Source organism: Vicugna pacos, chromosome 1 (assembly GCF_048564905.1).
Source record: "Vicugna pacos chromosome 1, VicPac4, whole genome shotgun sequence".
Taxonomy (NCBI): domain Eukaryota; kingdom Metazoa; phylum Chordata; class Mammalia; order Artiodactyla; family Camelidae; genus Vicugna; species Vicugna pacos.
The window spans coordinates 4,044,227-4,062,322 of record NC_132987.1 but is presented as its reverse complement, the minus strand read 5'-3'; the positions used below and the strand labels follow the sequence as shown (position 1 = coordinate 4,062,322).

Genomic DNA, 18,096 nt, shown 5'->3' with positions numbered 1-18,096 from the left:
CATTTAAACATTGACTAATCCCATGTTTCACAGGTGATGGCGGCCCCAGTGCTACCCCTGGGGCCACCCTCAAGCGTGGAGTCTCAGCATATGGAGAAATACGGTATCACAATTTCCAAGCCATTTGAAATAAAACACTTTAAGTTCTCATAGCAGGAGCTATATTTGTCACCATATCCTGGTGCATTTCACACAAAGTAAACATCCTTATCAGAGATCTAATGATTGCTGATGTCAAACTATCCCGGGTTTGCTTTGAAAAACCAAAACAAAAACAAAAACAAAAAAACACATGGAAACAACGCTCCTTTTGTTTCTGGCCCACAGTGCTCCCACTCCAGGTCTGGGTGTCCCTGGCATTAAAATGCAGAGCAAAGGCAAAGGGCTTGCAGGCGCAGGACAAGGGCAGGAATCCAAGCATCTTCTAGGTCAGAGGGTAACTGGGAAAAACTCCCAGTGCCTGTCCCCTGGTTATGGCACTAGTTTTGCTTCAAGCCTCTCTCTGAGCTTCGGTACTCTGCAGTTCATAAACGTAATGGGAAGCAAACAAAATCAGTCTACCCCGTTGAATTCAAAGAGCCATATTACTCCATATTGACCAATTGCCAACAGCACATGTCTTGCTGTTCAATTTTCAATGTTGGTTTTAAAAACAGTACTCTACATAGATTTGCTTTTGGGTTGCTGTGGCTTGCTTTAGTTTGTATTTAAGATATTTAGCTTCGGTTTCCTATTTCAGCCAATTTTATTTTATTTTCAGCTATTCTATAATGCATCACAAATTACCCTAAATCATTTCTTTATTTGCTAATCAAACACTTCACATTTTGATAAAATAGGCCTATGGGAACATTCCTCACAGGTTCAGTTAGTGCTTTGCTTTGAAGTAATCAAAAGGATATACAGTGTCCTTATTAGTTGACTGAAATTAAAACATATTGTCATAATTTGGAGGCCTAAGGAGTTACTACCTATAGAAGCTGCCTGTTTTAAATCTTTCATGGGTATATTTTCTCCAGGTATCATTTTGCAACTCATACGAAATTATCTGGTTGCCTGGATATTCTCTACAGCTGGATTTAAGAAAGCTGCCAAATACGTCCCTTATACCCTCAGGTCTGGAGCCCACAAATAGAGAAATCGGTATGAACATTCTTTGGTGACTGGCTCTGCTCTTTGGAAAGCTGTTATCATTACTTTATCCTTTTCTTTAAGAAAATCTAGACTTAATCCTCTTCTGACTTCCTTCCACCAATAAACACACAAACAAAGCCAGACAAATAAAATTCCATGCTTACCATCAATGAAAGTAATAAAGAACGTGATTAATGCTTACAATGTCTGCACAAAGGGCCTCAGGTAAGCTACAAAAGAATCCTGGAATCCAGTCATTGCCATTGGATTGAAAGGAATTGTTGCTCCAAGTGCCTGTTGATCCTGGGGGAGGACTCTAAGCGCTTCCGCTGAGTCATCAGACCCAAGTGAACTGTGGAACGGTGTGCTCTGAACTCAGGGGCACCTGTAAGGGTAAAGCAAGTTCCAACAGTCTCATCGACTTTCCCCTCTGCTACAGGGCAAGGTCCAGTCAGTTGAGAATTTACCCTTTTGCACAAGCAGTTAGTCTGAATTCAGGGGGTTTGTTCCAATCCAGAGTTCTGTTTTTAGCACACTTTCTACCGAGTGGGTGTGCCGGTGATTTTTCGGCACAGCAGTGGACACCAGACACCATGATCTGACTACCATCAATACAGGCCGTGCTGCCAGTGTCAAACCAGCTAGATGGAACCTGTAAATCCAAATTAATCAACCGTATTTGGTATGACTTAAATATTGTGCTGTACACCAGAAATTGACACATCATTGTAAATTGACTATACTTCAGTAAGAATATATTTTAAAAAAAACCAGTATTTGATAACGGGCAATCACACATTAAATTATTATTTTTAAACATTTTTTATTGATTTATAATCATTTTACAATGTTGTGTCAAATTCCAGTATAGAGCACAATTTTTCAGTTATACATGAACATATATATATTCATTGTCACATTTTTTTCTCTGTGAGCTACCATAAGACCTTGTGTATATTTCCCTGTGCTATACACACATATATATATATAATCTTGCTTATCTATTCTACAATTTTGAAATCCTGTCTATCCCTTCCCACCCTCCGCCCCCTTGGCAACCACAAGTTTGTATTCTATGTCTATGAGTCTGTTTCTGTTTTGTATTTATGTGTTTTTTTTTTTAAGATTCCACATATGAGCAATCTCATATGGTATTTTTCTTTCTCTTTCTGGCTTACTTCACTTAGAATGACATTCTCCAGGAGCATCCATGTTGCTGCAAATGGTGTTATGTTGTCGGTTTTTATGGCTGAGTAGTATTCCATTGTATAAATATACCACTTCTTCTTTATCCAGTCATCCGTTGATGGACACTTAGGCTGTCTTGATGTCTTGGCTATTGTAAATAGTGCTGCTATGAACATTGGGGTGCAGGTGTCATCCTGAAGTAGGGTTCCTTCTGGATATATGCCCAGGAGCAGGATTCCTGGGTCATACAGTAAGTCTATTCCTAGTCTTTTGAGGAATCTCCATACTGTTTTCCACAGTGGCTGCACCAAACTGCATTCCCAGCAGTAGGAAGGAGGGTACCCTTTTCTCCACAGCCTCTCCAGCATTTGTCATTTGTGGATTTTTGAATGATGGCCATTCTGATTGGTGTGAGGCGATACCTCATTGTAGTTTTGATTTGCATTTCTCTGATAATCAGTGATACTGAGCATTTTTTCATGTGTCTATTGATCATTTGTATGTCTTCCTTGGAGACTTGCTTGTTTAGGTATTTTGCCCATTTTTGGATTGGGTTGTTTGGTTGTTTCTTATTAAGTTGTATGAGCTGCATATATATTCTGGAGATCAAGCCTTTGTCGGTTTCATTTGCAAAAATTTTCTCCCATTCCGTAGGTTGTCTTTTTGGTTTACTTACGGTTTCCTTTGCTGTGCAGAAACACATTAAATTATTAACTCATGCCTCGAGCATGAGTACAGAGCTAGTGGTTCTCAAGTCCAGCTGCATATCAAAATTAGATAGCTTAAAAAATATATACAGGCGCCTAATTTGTCCTAAGACGCTGATTCAGAAGATGTGGGGTAAGGCCCAAGCAGTTGTATGTTTAAAAACCTTTCTAAGTGATTCTGATGCAATGGGAGGGGTGGGGGTAAAGACTCACACACAGGTACTGATGTAAACAATCCCACAGGATAGAGAGGTGTGGGGTCCATGCTTCTCAAACAGGGACAGGAGACACTGTACCAAGGACTATTCAAAACCACACAAAGAACATTTTGCAACTTTCTGGAAAATCAATTTTACTTGACAGGTGAGTAGTTTAAAATGGAAAGAACAGAAAACCAACAGATTGGCTACTGAGTTGTTGAGGCCTGTACTTCTAGCTAAAGTGATCTTATGACTAACTCCCTGTGCATTCTTTTCTTAGAATAACTTACCCTTTTACCCTGGAAGTCTTGAAAGAAGGTAGACTGAATCTCTAGAAAATGGTAAAACCCTCCTCAATTTCTCCAGAACAACAGCAAGTTCTTATCAAGGTGAAAGAAATGCAGCTCCTGCTCACACCCTAATTGTTATCACCTTCCTGTCCCCATTTTTCTATAAAACCTCAAGACCCCAGCCCCAAGGCTCAGGCTTTAAGGCATTAGCCTCTTACATGGGCTACTTTAGGCACCATCCCCATACCCAGGGAGGCCAACTGTTTCACTCTCCTCTGTTTGGGATGGGAGTTAGGGCTTGAAATGTAAGGGGTAGACCTTTTGGAAGGGCCCACTGGGTTCTGAAATCCTTTTATTTCCAATACTTTTCATTCATTTCACTACCTATGACCTACACCTCTCTCTTCTTGTTTCTTTACTTTCCACATATTCCTGGTCTTTTTGCTTCAAAACACTTCAAATCCTCAAGAATTTTGAAGTTCCACTCTTCGCTGCTATGGGAGATTTTCTGTGTGCCACTGAGCAGATGGTCAAAAGACCCTGAGGCTGCAGTCGCAAAAAAAAAAAAAAATCACACAAAGCAAGGTTTTCACTCAAAAATATTTTAAAAGGTTCTCAGCTGCAGGAATTGATTGTGGTCTGGGACCGACTCTAAGAATTACAAAAACTCCTATTTCCTGACTTTGGAAAGGCAAGACTGGAGAGTAATGCGGATTTGTAGCAAGGGCTGCAGAAAACAAAGGTCAAAGGTAACTAGGTTCAGGTTACTCTCTTATCTCTTGTGGTCGCAGGGCTGGACAGCAACTAGAGCACAAGACTGGAAGTCCGAGGCCCGGCCGGGGTCCAAGGGGTCTGGGGAAGTTTCTTATCTCCCGCTTGGAGATTCTGCTTCGTTACCTAAGCTGTGGGGTAAAGTGCACAACGGCTCACGGATTCCATTAACGCGTCTTACTGTGCTCACGGACCGCAAAGCCACAAAGTTATTAAAGTAGAAACCAAAAGGCGCGTAAGCAAAAGCCCAGAACACCGAAGACGCGAATGAATGACGACACAACCCCAAGACAATTTCGCTCAACAGCGGCGCCATTCGGCCACCCGTGTCCCAGCAGCCTTTGCGAAACTGCACGCAGCCGCGAGAGGGGCGCGGGGGGGAGGCGGAGCCAGGCGGCGCCCGCGCCACGCCTCTTCTGCCCCTCGCCACGCCCCTTTCGCCCCCTCAACCCGCCTTCGGCCCCGACTCTGCACGTGTGCTATCCGCCTTTTCCGTACTCGGAAATGGGTCCGGAAGGCGGAAAATGGCCAGAAGCCACCGCAGTTTGGCCGCTCACCTGCTCGGCCTAGGCCGCTGCCTCCAGCTGGTCCTGCCTCCTTAAGACGCTCCCACCCTGGCGAATGGAGGACCCAGGAAGAGGGGCCCGTGGTGATTGGAGGAAGAGTGTTTACCTCTCACCGCAGCTCGCGCGCCGGTCGGGGCCCCGCCTCCCCCTCCTCCTCCGCCCCTCCGTTTAAAGCGTTAGGTCGCCCAGTCCCGTCTCAGAGGGGCTGCCCCACAGCTGGTGTCTTCGGGGTCGGGTTTGCTGGGTTACTCCGTGTCCGCCTGCTGTCGACTGCGAGAGCGCCTCGGACGTTCGGGTGGAAGATGGAGAGTAACGTGGCAGAGCACAGCGCCGGGAGCGAGGGGCAGGTGTCCGGTGCGAAAGTCATCGCCCAGGCCCTGAAAACGCAGGTGCGGCGGGCTCCTACGGAAGCCGGCGGGGCCTAGCGTTGTTTTGGAAACGGGGAACGCGGTGGGGCGGCCGGAGCGAGGTGTGTTGGAGGGTTCTTTGTCGCCCTCCAGGAGGGAACGGTGGGGCGCGGCCCCGGCACTTAATTCCCTGTTCCTGGCCCCCAGGACGTGCGCTACATGTTTGGCATCGTCGGCATCCCGGTGACTGAAATCGCCCTCGCCGCCCAGGAGCTGGGCATCAGATACGTCGGCATGAGGAATGAGCAGGCGGTAAGTACGGACGCTGAGAGCCGAGTGTATTGCGGGGTGATTAACAGTAACGGCCCGTATTCACTGCGGACAGTCAGTGCTCACCACTATTCTAATACTTTACACGTATCAATCACAACAAGCTTAGGAGGCAGGAACTTGTTAACCCTAAATGCAGGTAAGAAAATGAGGCACAGAGAGGTTAAGACACTCGCCCAAGGGGACGGCTGTGAGACTGGATAGGTAGTCCGAGGGGAGCTTGGAGAGAGTCTATAGCTAGAAAAGGAATGTGGTCTTTTTTTCAGTGGGCATTGAGTGAGACTGGAAAGGTTTTTCTGCATAGATGGGAAACGTCATTATATTTTTACTTTGGAAAGATGATTTTCATGGTAATAGAGAGTATGGATCTGAAGGGCAGCTTTAAGTTCTACTTGAGTCCCTCTGGCTTAGTTGAGGGTCTCCATAGGTCCCGGGTGCTATCTTGGGCACTGAGTATGGAGATGAATGATATAACCTTCTTGTCTTCGAGGGGCTTATAACCTGGCTGTGGAGACAGACACAAACAGACACTTGTATTTTAATCTGGTAAGTGCTCTGATAGAGATGTAGCCAGGGTTCTGCGGAAGCCCAGGAAGGGGTACCCAGCTCAGCCCAAGACTTCAGAGAGGGCTTTCCGGAGGAGATGATGCCTGGGCTGTCTCAGAGGATGAGGAGGCATTAATCAAGGGGAAGGAGAGGACAGCTTCTTCCACAGAGGATTCCTGGGTTTGGGCTTGCCTGACTGACGAGATGGATCGTACTGTCCCCGACTCAGATCGGGAATAGGGAGGGAAGAGCCCACGCGGAGGGGGAAGGGAAGGCTTGCAGATCTGGATGTAGTGAGTTTGAGATGCAGCATCCCCAGTGCATGACCCCCTAGTCAGCTGAGTCTTTGCAGCAGTCAGAGGATGACTTAACTAGGGCCTGGCCGGTGGGGAATGGCAGGGTGGTTAAGAGAGAATGTGAGAAGAGGTTCAGGAGCGGTTCAGAAGGCAGACAAGGACTTGCATCCAGTTGCATGCTTGTCCTAAAGAGCAAAGTGTAATTGGTTATATCTTGATTGTCTTTCATCAGGTCCTTAGAGTAATCAAGACATAGTGACCAGTTTCCCAGGAAGTAGGCAGACCCTTAGGAATTTAACGGTTCTCAAAAGTTCACTGTGTGCAGGCACTGTTCAGAGTGTCTTACATTATTAACTGATTTCATCCTAATTATGTTCATTATATGAATGAGGAATCCAAGGTACAGAGTAACTTGCCAGGGTGACACAGTGGGAAGTAGGGTTGCAGGGATTTGAATCAAAACAGTTTGGTTCCAAAGTCTGCTCTCTCAAGTATACAAACAGTAATCCACCTGTGAGTGGAAGTAACTGGGTAAAGGAATAGATTTTCTAAGATCGTAAAACCAGTTCCTGTTCAACTTTTGACATCTGTTACCAGAGGAATGTAATTTTTGTTATTTATTGTTATGTGTATTGCATTTTGCAGCAACATTGTTTACCCTGCTTTAATAAGTGGATAGCGCTCCTCAGTGTTCAAATAACTGTTCTTATGGCAGCACATGTTTTATTCTATGCATGTGCATTTCTTAGGAGTTGTCCTGTTGTCCTATGTGAATTTGTCCTCGTGTGCAAAACGGGAAAGAGATCAGGGCCAACAGAGAATAGCAACACGGAGAAAGTAGAACTTCTTAGTTAGGCTTGTGGTAGTGGTGCCAGGTGAGATATGATTCATAAATACTTATTTTAAATTTTTTACATGTATCTCCTTAACATGGATTTAAGTTTTTTTTAACTTAACACTTTTATTGTCATATGGTTCTTGTACAGTAAATTACACATATTTCAGATATGCAATTTAATGAATTTTGATAGATGTGTACACCTATGAATCCACTACCACCATCAAGACAGCTAACATTTCCATCACTCCCCAAGAGGTGCAAATTTTGAACTCCCAATTTATCCCTTCCCACCCCCTTTACTCCCTGGTAGCCATAAGTTTGTTCTCTGTGTGTGAGTCTGTTTCTATTAATATGGATTTAAGTTAAGCATGTCACATATAAAGTTGAGTTAGAGGTTAGAAAATACCCAATTTATTATATTTCTTAAACAAATGAGAAGAAATAATACTGGAAAAAATGACATCCCAGACTAAGACAAAGAATTTGTTTGAAAGGGCATTAAGCATTTTTCCAGGTTATCTTGTATTTAATTGAGCATTTTCCCTCCCTTCCTGTAATGAGCTCAAGTGCAGTTTAAAAATAAAAACTAACCATATGAAGGCCATGAAGAAAATGTCAACAAATCTCCAAAGATGGAAAACATAAAGTATATCTAACCTGACCATGTAGAAATAAACTGGAATTCAATAACAGAAAGATAACTAGTAAATTCCCAAACATTCGAAAGTTCTATAACACATTTGATCCTTTGTAAATGTTTGAAAAGATTAATAAAAGCAGTAAACTTCACAGGAGACTAATTAAGAGTAAACGAGAAATACAAATTACCAATGTCAGGAGTGAAAACAGACCACGGACCCTAACTAACTCATGGGATGAAAAAGAAATCACAATGGGAAATGGAACGTATTTTGAATTGAATGATAAAAAGATGAGCTCTCAGACAAGTAAGTTACATCTAAAGGAGTTCTTAGAGGAAATAGTTTCAAATGAATCTGTTAGTGAAGATGATCAAAAATCAATGCTCTAAGCTTACATTTTAAGAAGCTAGAAAAAGAAAACCAAAGTAAACCCAAACTGAAAGGAGTGAAATAGTAGATACAAGGGCAGAAGTTAGTGGCACAGAAAACAAAGAAACAATAAAGAAAAACCAGCAAAGCCAAAAATTGGTTCTTGGAAAAGATTAATAAATGTGGTAAATTCCCTAGCAAGACTGGTAAAGAATAAAAGAGAAAAAACACAAATTATCAATGGTAGGAATTAAAAAAGGGGACGTTTCTGTTGATCCTGCAGATATTTAAGCAATTATAAGATGATATTGTGAATAAACTAGATGATACCGACAAATTCCTTGAATAACTAAAACTTAGATGTAGATACTCACACTATTATTTGAAATTTATGGGTAGAAGATGACTGTTAAAATGAAAAGCACTCCAATTCCTCCTTAACGATTAAGTTCTACTTTCTTGCTTAGTAGTAAATTATTATACACATACTTCATAAATGGATAATACTTAATACCGAATGCTGTTTAATACTATGTGGACGCTTAAGTCCCCATGTTTTTTCTTTGTAGGCTTGTTATGCTGCCTCCGTGGTTGGATATATGACAGGCAGGTAAACTGAAGTCTGTTTCAGTTTCTTTTTTTAATTGAGTTGTAGTCAAAATACAGTATTATATTAGTTTCAGATGCACAACATAGTGATTCGGTATTTTTATATGTCATGGTCACCACAGTAAGACCAGTTACCATCCGTCACCATACAGAGTTGTTACAGTGTTACTGACTGTGTTCTCCATGCTGTTCATTGCCTCCCGGTGACTTACTTATTTTATAGCTGAAAGTTTGTACCTCTGAATCCCCTTCACCTATTTCATCCATCCTTCCACTCTTCTTCCCTCTGGCAACCACCAGTTTGTTCTCCGTATCTATGAGTATTTTTTTTTTTTGCTTCATTTGTTCATTTGTTACGTTTTTTAGATTCCACATGTAAGTGAAATCATACAGTGTTTGTTTTTCTCTGTGTGACTTGTTTCACTGAGCATAATACCCTCCGGGTCTATCCATGTTGCCACAAATAGCAAGATTTCATTCTTCCTTTGTGGCTGAGTAATATTTAATTGTATATATATACCACATCTTTCTTATCCATTCATCTGTGGGTGAAAACTGAGGTTGCTTCCATATCTTGGCTACTATAAATAGGGCTACGTGAACATAGGCATGCGTGTATGTTTTTGTATTAGTCTTTTTGTTTTCTTTGAATAAATACTCACAGTAGCATTGCTGGATTGTATGGTAGTTCTATTTTTAGTTTTTTGAGGAACCTCCATACGGTTTTTCACAGTGGCTGCACCAATTTAAAGGCTGTCTTAAATAGAGGTTCTTAAAAATTATTTTATAAATTGAAAATGGCAAACTGATTATATGGAGATTTTTCTTCAATGCTTTAGGCTGAAAAAGTCATCTAGGTAATGAGGCAGAGCCCTACGCTTCAGAATTACTTCCTGTCAAAGACCAATTGACGTTTTGTATTTACTTATTAAGACATTTTTCGAAAACACTTTCACCATACAGAAATGTACTCAGCAGCCAAAAATTTGCTTCTGTATGCAGTTGACTTGATTTAGCCCAACATACTAGGAGCAAAATACGAATAGGTTAGTGAAGTACAGTGTGAGGACGATAAGTACCTTATTTCCGGCAGGAAGACTGATGCAACCCTGTTTATCTAATTCAAAAATACAGTTGTTTTACCAGTCGTAGTAAGACCTATATGTCCTTTCTTTGAAGTCCAGAAGGTTACGTTTCACAGAGTGATAATGAATCACGTATTGCATTTGACCTACTTTTAATAAAGTAAATTCTGTTTTGCTTTCAGGCCGGGAGTTTGCCTTGTCGTTTCTGGCCCAGGTCTCATCCATGCCTTGGGTGGAATGGCAAATGCCAACATGAACTGCTGGTAATTAGATTGTTCTTATTGAAAACAGTTTCTTAAAAATCCCAGTGCGTGGTTTTACCTAGTGAAGTATCCACTAATCTGTGATGGGAATACCGGGAATCAAGTGCTTGAGGAAATGACTCAGTGACAAATTAAGAAGAGCATTAGGAAGAAAGTGAAAAACCATCAGTAATTCCTTCACTTGGGGATAAACACTGTTAATATTTTGGAATGAATATGTATATGCATATATAATATGTGTATTCCACATCTACATGTGTATGTGAATGTGTGTTTGCCTCTTTAAGTAAAGAATTATTTATTAAAAATCCCAGCTCAGTATGCAAGAATATATATAATTTTTCACCTTGTCTTTCATAACTAGGAAAACAATTGAAATCTTACATTTGCGTTTGCTTTATAAATTCATTAGTTGATCGTGCCCTTAAATCCCATCTCTGGTTCTTTACCAATAAGATCATGTTAAAAGGGGCTATGTTTTGATCAATTCATACAATATTTAATTTTCCAGAGGAAAGGACATTGTTTTCTTTCTTGCTATGTGTTTGTTACAGTTTCTTCTTTCCTTTCTTCCTTCCTCATCTTTCTCTTTCTCATCTGCTTTAGAGTCCAATAATTTTTAAGTAACTTTAGCTTTGCTGTATCTTTTTTTTTTTTCTTCCTGAAGGATAAGAATTTTACTACTGAGAAATTTTCCTCATTCTGCCATTTCCAAATAGACTTACTTAGGAAAGTGTGAAAAAAGTTTTTCCTTCTCCTGATCCCAAAAATAATAGGAATGGCCTAACAGTTCATTTTACATCACCACATCAGCACCTAGAAGAGGCAGGGGAGAGCCGGGCATGGAGGAAAAATATTTACTATAAATTTCAGAGTTTTCTGAAATTGAGGAAGGGTTCTCTTACATCAGATTGTTTCCTAACTGTTTGTAAATTGACAGGTCTTAAGGGAAAATATAATTCTCTTTCTCTCTTCTTTAACATTCATTGAATGTTTTTTATTCATTGAGCACCCTGCTGAGTATTTTACATGTTGATCTTATTTGTAATTCTCTTTTTTGAAAAATAACTGTTTCAGGCCCTTGATTGTGATTGGTGGTTCCTCTGAAAGAAGTCAGGAAACAATGGGAGCCTTTCAGGAGTTTCCTCAGGTACCCGACTCTAAGATCTTTCCTCTGGCATTTAGTAGCATAGTTATGCTCCATTAAGATTTACTCCATTAAACCTCCTGCCTGCAAAATAAACAGTTAAAATAAAATATAGAGGTACCTGAGATAATTTAAAGGTAATTTTTCTTAACTACAAGAAGACTTCAGTGCGGATATTAAGAAAGCTTATGTTCTGCTTAGGAGCAGTCTTCCAATATTTTTTGACTGAATTTTGGAGTCTATAAAAAAGTTCTTCAATGGTTCAAGAAATTGCAGGAATAAAAATGGTTTGGGGCTATGCCTCTTAGACTTAGAGGAAGCGAAAAATTGAGAAGAAAAATCCTACTGAAAATGACTATCAGTATACTCTGGACAGGGTCATTTTTACTTTAGAGGAATAAAGGTAAATATTTAAAATTTTTTGAATACTCCAAAGAATTTGTCAACAAAGTGCTACAGTTTTAAGCATAGCTGTAGAAAGCAAATAGGTGAGAGTGAATGCTTAAGATGTGAATATATTTGAGCATTTATGGTAAAAAGTTATGCGTAAAGTTAAAACCATTTGGCAAAGTCTACTGGTAAATCAGGAATCGTGAGAACTTCAGAATATAAAAACAGAATTTTGTATATGATTTAAACTAATGTAAAATATTACATTTTGGTATTGGTTAATGAAAAGTTAGATTTTTATACTCTCAAAAGAGAATTGAAGTTTTACGTAGTTTATGGTAGAGAACAGCAACAGTTACTGAGAAGATGCTGATATATTTAAAAAATAAGTAGAGCAGATAAGTTATTAAAAGGAAATTTAAAGTTACTACAGAAACCTTACAGATGAAAAAAGAAAGCCGAGAAGAATGCCCATTACAAAAATGTTTTCCTGAAAAGTAAAATAATACATATTTATTAGATGAAATTAAAAATTTGAAGAGAAAGATCACTGATTTGATTTAAAATCCAGGTATGTTTCTTGTAGAAATACTTAAAACTAAATGACATAACCAGAACAGACTGAAAGCTGGGGGGTAATCTTAATTCTGTCACGCTTGTGGGATAGAAACTACCAACTGTTCCATAGATTTCATACCAAAAAGTATCAAGAGAAACAATTTCTCTACAGTGCTTCAAATAAACAGTAAAAAATTAACACTACTGAATTTACATAATCCAGACAGCAAAGCAACAAAATATATAACAGGAAAACTGGCAGAAATTTGAAAATAGATTATTATTGTAATGCAGTGTGACAGATGAAGTTGTGTATTCCTAGCTGTGGTGTTTCTGGGTCTGAGGATATACTTATTTAAATTTTCAGGAGGCATTGTCAACTTCCATTCTCATTTATACCCTCACCACAGTTTATGAGATTGCCTGTTTTCCTGTATTGTGGTAGATGCTGGGTGTTATCTACCTTTTTTATTTTTGCCAATCTGAGAAATGAAAATGGTGCCTCATTTTCCTGAATCATACCAAGGCAGAAATTTGATTGTGCTTTTGGGCCTTTAAGAAACAGTCCAGGTAATGCTTTTTTCTCCATCTTGCCTCTAAACGTAATAGAAAGTAATGGCTTAATATTTTGTTTTCCTTTAGAAGAGTAATATGATATGTGAGCTGAATTTCAAGTTGTCTTCTTTTCACATTATAGGTTGAAGCTTGTAGATTATATAGCAAGTTCTCTGCCCGGCCAAGTAGCATAGAAGTTATTCCGTCTATTATCGAAAAGGTACAGTATTTAATTGCAAGTTCTCTGAGTCAGCTGGTTTATCTCAGTTGCTTATACCTGTGTTATTTTTATTCTCAATAGAATGAGTAATAATTTGGAATATACTCAGGCAGTTAAAAATGATATTGTTAAATAGCTATTTACATTTTAATGTTCACTGTCGTTAATTTTAGAAACAGATAAAATGATTTATTTTTGGAAAAATTTCCTCCTTTTCTTTAGTTTAAAACACTTTTTTTTTAAGTTACGGAAAAGTAGAAGGAAGGATATGAAACCCTGGGTGCCTTTCTCTTATGCTTTTGCAAGATTATTTTTGAAAATTAGCACTGATGCGTATAAGACTAGCTCTTAGTTGATTAAGTAGTGTATTATAAATTAATTTTATACGTGAAGTTACAGTTGCACTGTTTCAAAAGCCATGTGTTGCAGAAACCATTTGACACCTGTTACAACATCACAGTTTCTGAAACCTTTGCCCAATCATTAGAATTAGGAAGTGGGTGAAAGTGCATGGTAATAAAGACTTGGCAGGCAGAGCCTAGTAGATAATTTTTAAGACTAAAGTGTAATAGAACATGAATTTTAAGCCTTAAGTGAGTAATTTCTTTCTTACCTCTCCTCTTTTAAATAAAAATCTTTTAAAATGTATACAATCAATAGAGGACATTTCAGTTTTAATAAGAATTGCTTATTTTTCCAACTAAGGATATCCAGAAAAATTAAAATAGTGTTCATTTCATGATTTTAATTTACCTTTGAGTGGAATATAATAAGGCTTGAGATTTTAAAAATATTTTCTTCCACTTGTAATAAACTCAGGCAGTGAGAAGCAGTATTTATGGTCGACCAGGTGCTTGCTATGTTGACATACCTGCAGATTTTGTCAGCCTCCAGGTGAATGTGAATTCTATAAAGTGAGTAATAGTTAACTGGAGTTCTTTCTTAATTGTATTACCATAATGCTTACCTTTTAAAAAGAATTTACCTAGCAGTTTATAAGTTAATCTTCATTTGTCTTAACTTTTGATGATTTAGTAATTAAACTGAATCTTAGCCAAGGGCTTAATTCTCTTAATTAAAATGGTATTATTTAGTAATTATTTTGGAGTTTAATTACTCATCGAATACTTGGAGCTTCTCAAAATCCTCGCTTGAAATTATTCTTCCAGTAACCATAAAAAATTAATCCTCCCTAATGTAGTATGATTGTTTAGAGTCTTCATAGTATAACCAAGAGATGAAGTGACTATTGAAAAATTATTAGAACTCAGCATGAAAAATTTCAGTCTATCTCTGTGATTTAAAAATATTCCGATACCAGATGTTACTGTGCTGTGCCAAGTTCCTTTAAGTTCCATAAGTAAACACTGAGTGAACACTAAGTACAACAAACTGGTGTCTCAGTCACCCCTGGTAAGGATGGGCACACGGCTTAACGCATCACTATGAGTACCATTTAGCAGATTCCTGCTGTCGTGGACCAAGTGGCCCTTTAGGGACTACAGAGAGACAGTGGGCATTGCTGCACACTCAGGATACCGAGTGGCTTCTATGTGGGAGAGTCAGACAAAAAGTGTATCTATTCTTCATAATGCCGAAACATGACAATCAAAATAATATTGCTGTGGGGAGAGGTGCCTCAGGTAAGTTAACCCTGTAAGCCGTCTTTAAAGTCTTTGCAAAGATTTGTATGTCCTTTTTTTTTATATTATATGCCAAAGTTTTGTACAATATGATGTTTATTAATTAGGATAAATGAAATAAAACACTGAGGAGTTGGTGTCTAGAAATACTTAACTATGACAGTTTTAATACTTTCTTTACTAATGCATATTGTGGTACTGAAATACTGACTTGCTCAGGGACTGGAAGTATATAGTGAGGTAGTTAAAAGCATGGACTTTGGACACAGAACAGCGTGCTTCCATCCAGTCTTTGCCACGTGCCATTTGGGAACCCTGGGCAAGTCACTTTGTGAAATTTTCTCCCCCGCAGTGGTGAAATGGAGATAGTGGTAATACCTAATCTCATTATTTTGAAAATTAAATGAGAGTAAATGGCAGATAGTGTAGATATTAAATATTAGCTTTTAGTATATTTTGATTTCTACTACAACAACAGCTACTGCTATAATGTGAAGCCATTCATTCAGATTTCCTGCCAGCGAGTTACTCATTGACTGGCTGTTAGATGGTCTTAGGGAACAACTGCTGATTTACCAGATGTGACAAGGATATTATGGTTATATAGGAGAAAGTCTCCATCTTTTGGAGCTGCGTGGAAGTTCTGAAGTCTTACTAGCTGTAACCTGCTTTAAACTGGTTCAAGAAGAAATGCGTATGCATGTTTACGTGTGTATGTGTGAAGCAAATGTGAAATTGTAGTAGCTGAGTCCACACGGTGGGAACATGGAGCTTGCCATCCTGTTTTTTCCTGCCTCTTTGTGTGTCTGGTGTTTTCTCAGTTGACCACTTTTCAGTAACAGAGCTCTGCACCCCCAGGTACGTGGAGTGCTGCGCGCCTCCTCCTGTCTGCATGGCGGAGGCCTCTGCTGTGCGTCTAGCCGCGTCCGTCATTCGGGGCGCCAGGCAGCCCCTTGTGATCGTCGGGAAAGGTAGCCCCGAGCCCAGCCCTGACTCCTGCCAGGCTTTCCAGAGGGTGCTGGCTCTCTTCAGCAATGCTCTACGTGATTTACTAGTGTCTGCTTTAATGTTCAACGTTAGAATGCGAGTTCTCTTCATCCACTTAGCATTATTTATTAGTTTTGAAATCAGAATTATTCCAGGATGCCTGGAATATCGCCTGTTGCATTTCTTTGGTCTTATGAGTAAAATGTGGTTTTTTCCATTATAAAAATAACATATAATTATTACTAAAATCTGGAAAATCTAGATTAGAAAGAAGAAATTCCTTCATACAAAGAAAACCATTTTAACACGTAGTACCTTTCTTTTCCTTTTTTGCATGTATATTTTATATTGTCATCATATTATATAGAAAGTTTTATATTATACTTAATTCATTTAACTTTATAATAACATTTTCTCATGGTCTTAAATTTTTTTCTACGTGTAATTTTTCATATCTGTTCATGTATATACTAATACTTGACTGGCAAATTATTTAAATCTTTGCCAGTTTTTATTTATTTAGAATAGCTGTGACAAACTTGATTGTGTTTAAAGCTTTTTCTGTATTTAGGATATAAGATTGATTCCCAGAAGGAAAATTAAGTGAAAACATATTCATATGTTAAGACTTCTGGTGCATATAGTCTGATAGCTTTCTCCCAAGGTGTAGTACCAGCTTATGCTCCTCATAGTGTCTGTTACGTGTTCCAGAACTGAAGGGCTATGAATCACCTGTGCCCATGCCAGTCAGTGATCATACTTAGGAACTAACTACATAGAGACTAAAAATAGTTTTAATAAAAATGATGGATAACAGGAAAAAAGTGAAGTCAGAGCTGAGCTGAATACAGCTGTCTGATGTATTAGCTCTGTGATCTCGGCAGACACTGCCGAGTCTCAGTTACCTTTCTTGCAAAAGAGAGATGTTAGCTACCTCAACAGTGTTGTTATAATTAGACAACAAAATAGGTGGAAAGAGCTCAGGGGATGCTAGTTTTCATTCTTCCTTTAACCAGCATTCGATGAGCGCTTGCAGTACGGCAGGGACCACAGAAACCATTTGTGAGGAACGTAGAGGAACCAAGGTCCCTACCGGGAGGTGGGTGGACCTGATAGCAAGTGAGCATGGTGTCCTCTGCAGTGACATGCAGAGGGCGGAGGTGGCTTCTCAGGCGGCGGCGGTGTTGCTGTGTAGGTGGTGTGGAAAGACTACCAGAGGAGATGGCGCTGTGGCCACTCCTGGAACAGTGGGTGGCAGGCCACTGAGTAGACGCAGAACACAGGCAGTCAAGGAAGGAGAACCGAGTGGACAAAGGTAAACCGAGGCAAGAGGAAGGATTCAGGGAAACTTTCTGTATTAAAAAGAAGGAACTATTTTTTATCCTCTGTGAATGAGAAAAGATCCTGAGGTGGTTTTAACAGTGGAGAGCATTATATTGAATCTGAAGGCATTACACTGTTCACTGGGATTCGGTAGAGAATTTTAATTTGTGGATATGGAGTAATATTCTACTAACCCTGAGAGAGAGCACAGAGTTAAATAGCTACAACGCTAGCCTTGGTGGCATCAGAAATGAAGTCATTTCTCTGTTCAAACAGTGAGTTGTTTTCAGTGGCGCTGAGGGCATAAGGCCTAGGGTTGCTCTGCAGACACACAACTGCAGAAACACACAATGGGACCCAGTCGGGTTAGTGCTGTTGCAGTCACAGCATCATAGAGCCTGTGTGGCGATCCCTGGAGCTTTAGAAACTCGTGCCCCTTGTTAGAGTTTCCATACCTAGACCCAGAGACTGCAGTCCAGGGTGGCCATGGTGGGAGCCACCCATGAGGTTAGAGAGAGCCTCTCCCTGTCGGGACAAAGTCCTTTCGTGCCCACCTGCACCTACCAGTAGGTGGTGCGGCCAGGGAACTGTGAGTGGTGCTTCAGTAGGAACGTAGCACAGAAATGGCCATTAAGAGCAGCAAGAGGGGTGAGGTGTGGCTTTGTCTAGGGGTAGACATCCTTGAGAATAACTGATAATGTCAGTTGGGGGGAAACTAGAACTGTTGCCTCCTTAAACGTTTAAAAACACCAAAGATGAAAACCGTTGTCACAGTTTGTTTCGGCGTTAAGCCGTGGATAAGCAGGACAGTATTTGAGAAGCTCTGAAAGCCGCGCCACGTGAACTGTCCTGAGGGCCCCAGTGTCTGTAGCCGAACTGACTTGTCCGGTGCACGTGCACCTCTTGCAGGTGCTGCTTACGCCCGCGCCGAGGAGGGCATCAGGAGACTGGTGGAGCGATGTCGGTTGCCATTTTTGCCCACCCCCATGGGGAAGGGCGTCATCCCAGACAACCATCCAAACTGTGTGGCCGCTGCCAGATCCAGGTACGTGGCTCCAGGTTCTAAACACAGCGCCTGGCGGATTCTAGG

The 18,096-nt window shown here is 40.1% G+C and overlaps 2 protein-coding genes across 6 annotated transcripts in view; one reads left to right on the top strand and one right to left on the bottom strand.

Moving 5' to 3' along the window:
• BTD (biotinidase) overlaps positions 1 to 5,098 on the bottom strand; it is a 31,903-nt gene extending 26,805 nt beyond the window's left edge. The window contains exon 1 of one of the 3 annotated variants that reach the window (XM_031677423.2): positions 4,963 to 5,098. The gene's annotated coding sequence lies outside the window, so the exon portion shown is untranslated. Of the gene's footprint in view, positions 1 to 4,847 lie in introns of all 3 variants that reach the window. The other 2 variants (XM_015240134.3, XM_015240133.3) reach the window with 2 other exon arrangements.
• HACL1 (2-hydroxyacyl-CoA lyase 1) overlaps positions 4,559 to 18,096 on the top strand; it is a 31,225-nt gene continuing 17,687 nt past the window's right edge. Inside the window, exons 1-9 of one of the 3 annotated variants that reach the window (XM_015240131.3) lie at positions 4,559 to 5,245; positions 5,411 to 5,515; positions 8,796 to 8,836; positions 10,103 to 10,183; positions 11,261 to 11,333; positions 12,976 to 13,053; positions 13,873 to 13,967; positions 15,555 to 15,667; positions 17,916 to 18,051. In XM_015240131.3, the coding sequence (XP_015095617.2) occupies positions 4,562 to 5,245; positions 5,411 to 5,515; positions 8,796 to 8,836; positions 10,103 to 10,183; positions 11,261 to 11,333; positions 12,976 to 13,053; positions 13,873 to 13,967; positions 15,555 to 15,667; positions 17,916 to 18,051 (1,406 nt within the window). In that variant the 5' untranslated portion in view covers positions 4,559 to 4,561. The remainder of the gene's footprint in view (positions 5,246 to 5,410; positions 5,516 to 8,795; positions 8,837 to 10,102; positions 10,184 to 11,260; positions 11,334 to 12,975; positions 13,054 to 13,872; positions 13,968 to 15,554; positions 15,668 to 17,915; positions 18,052 to 18,096) is intronic. The other 2 variants (XM_072944713.1, XM_031677412.2) reach the window with 2 other exon arrangements.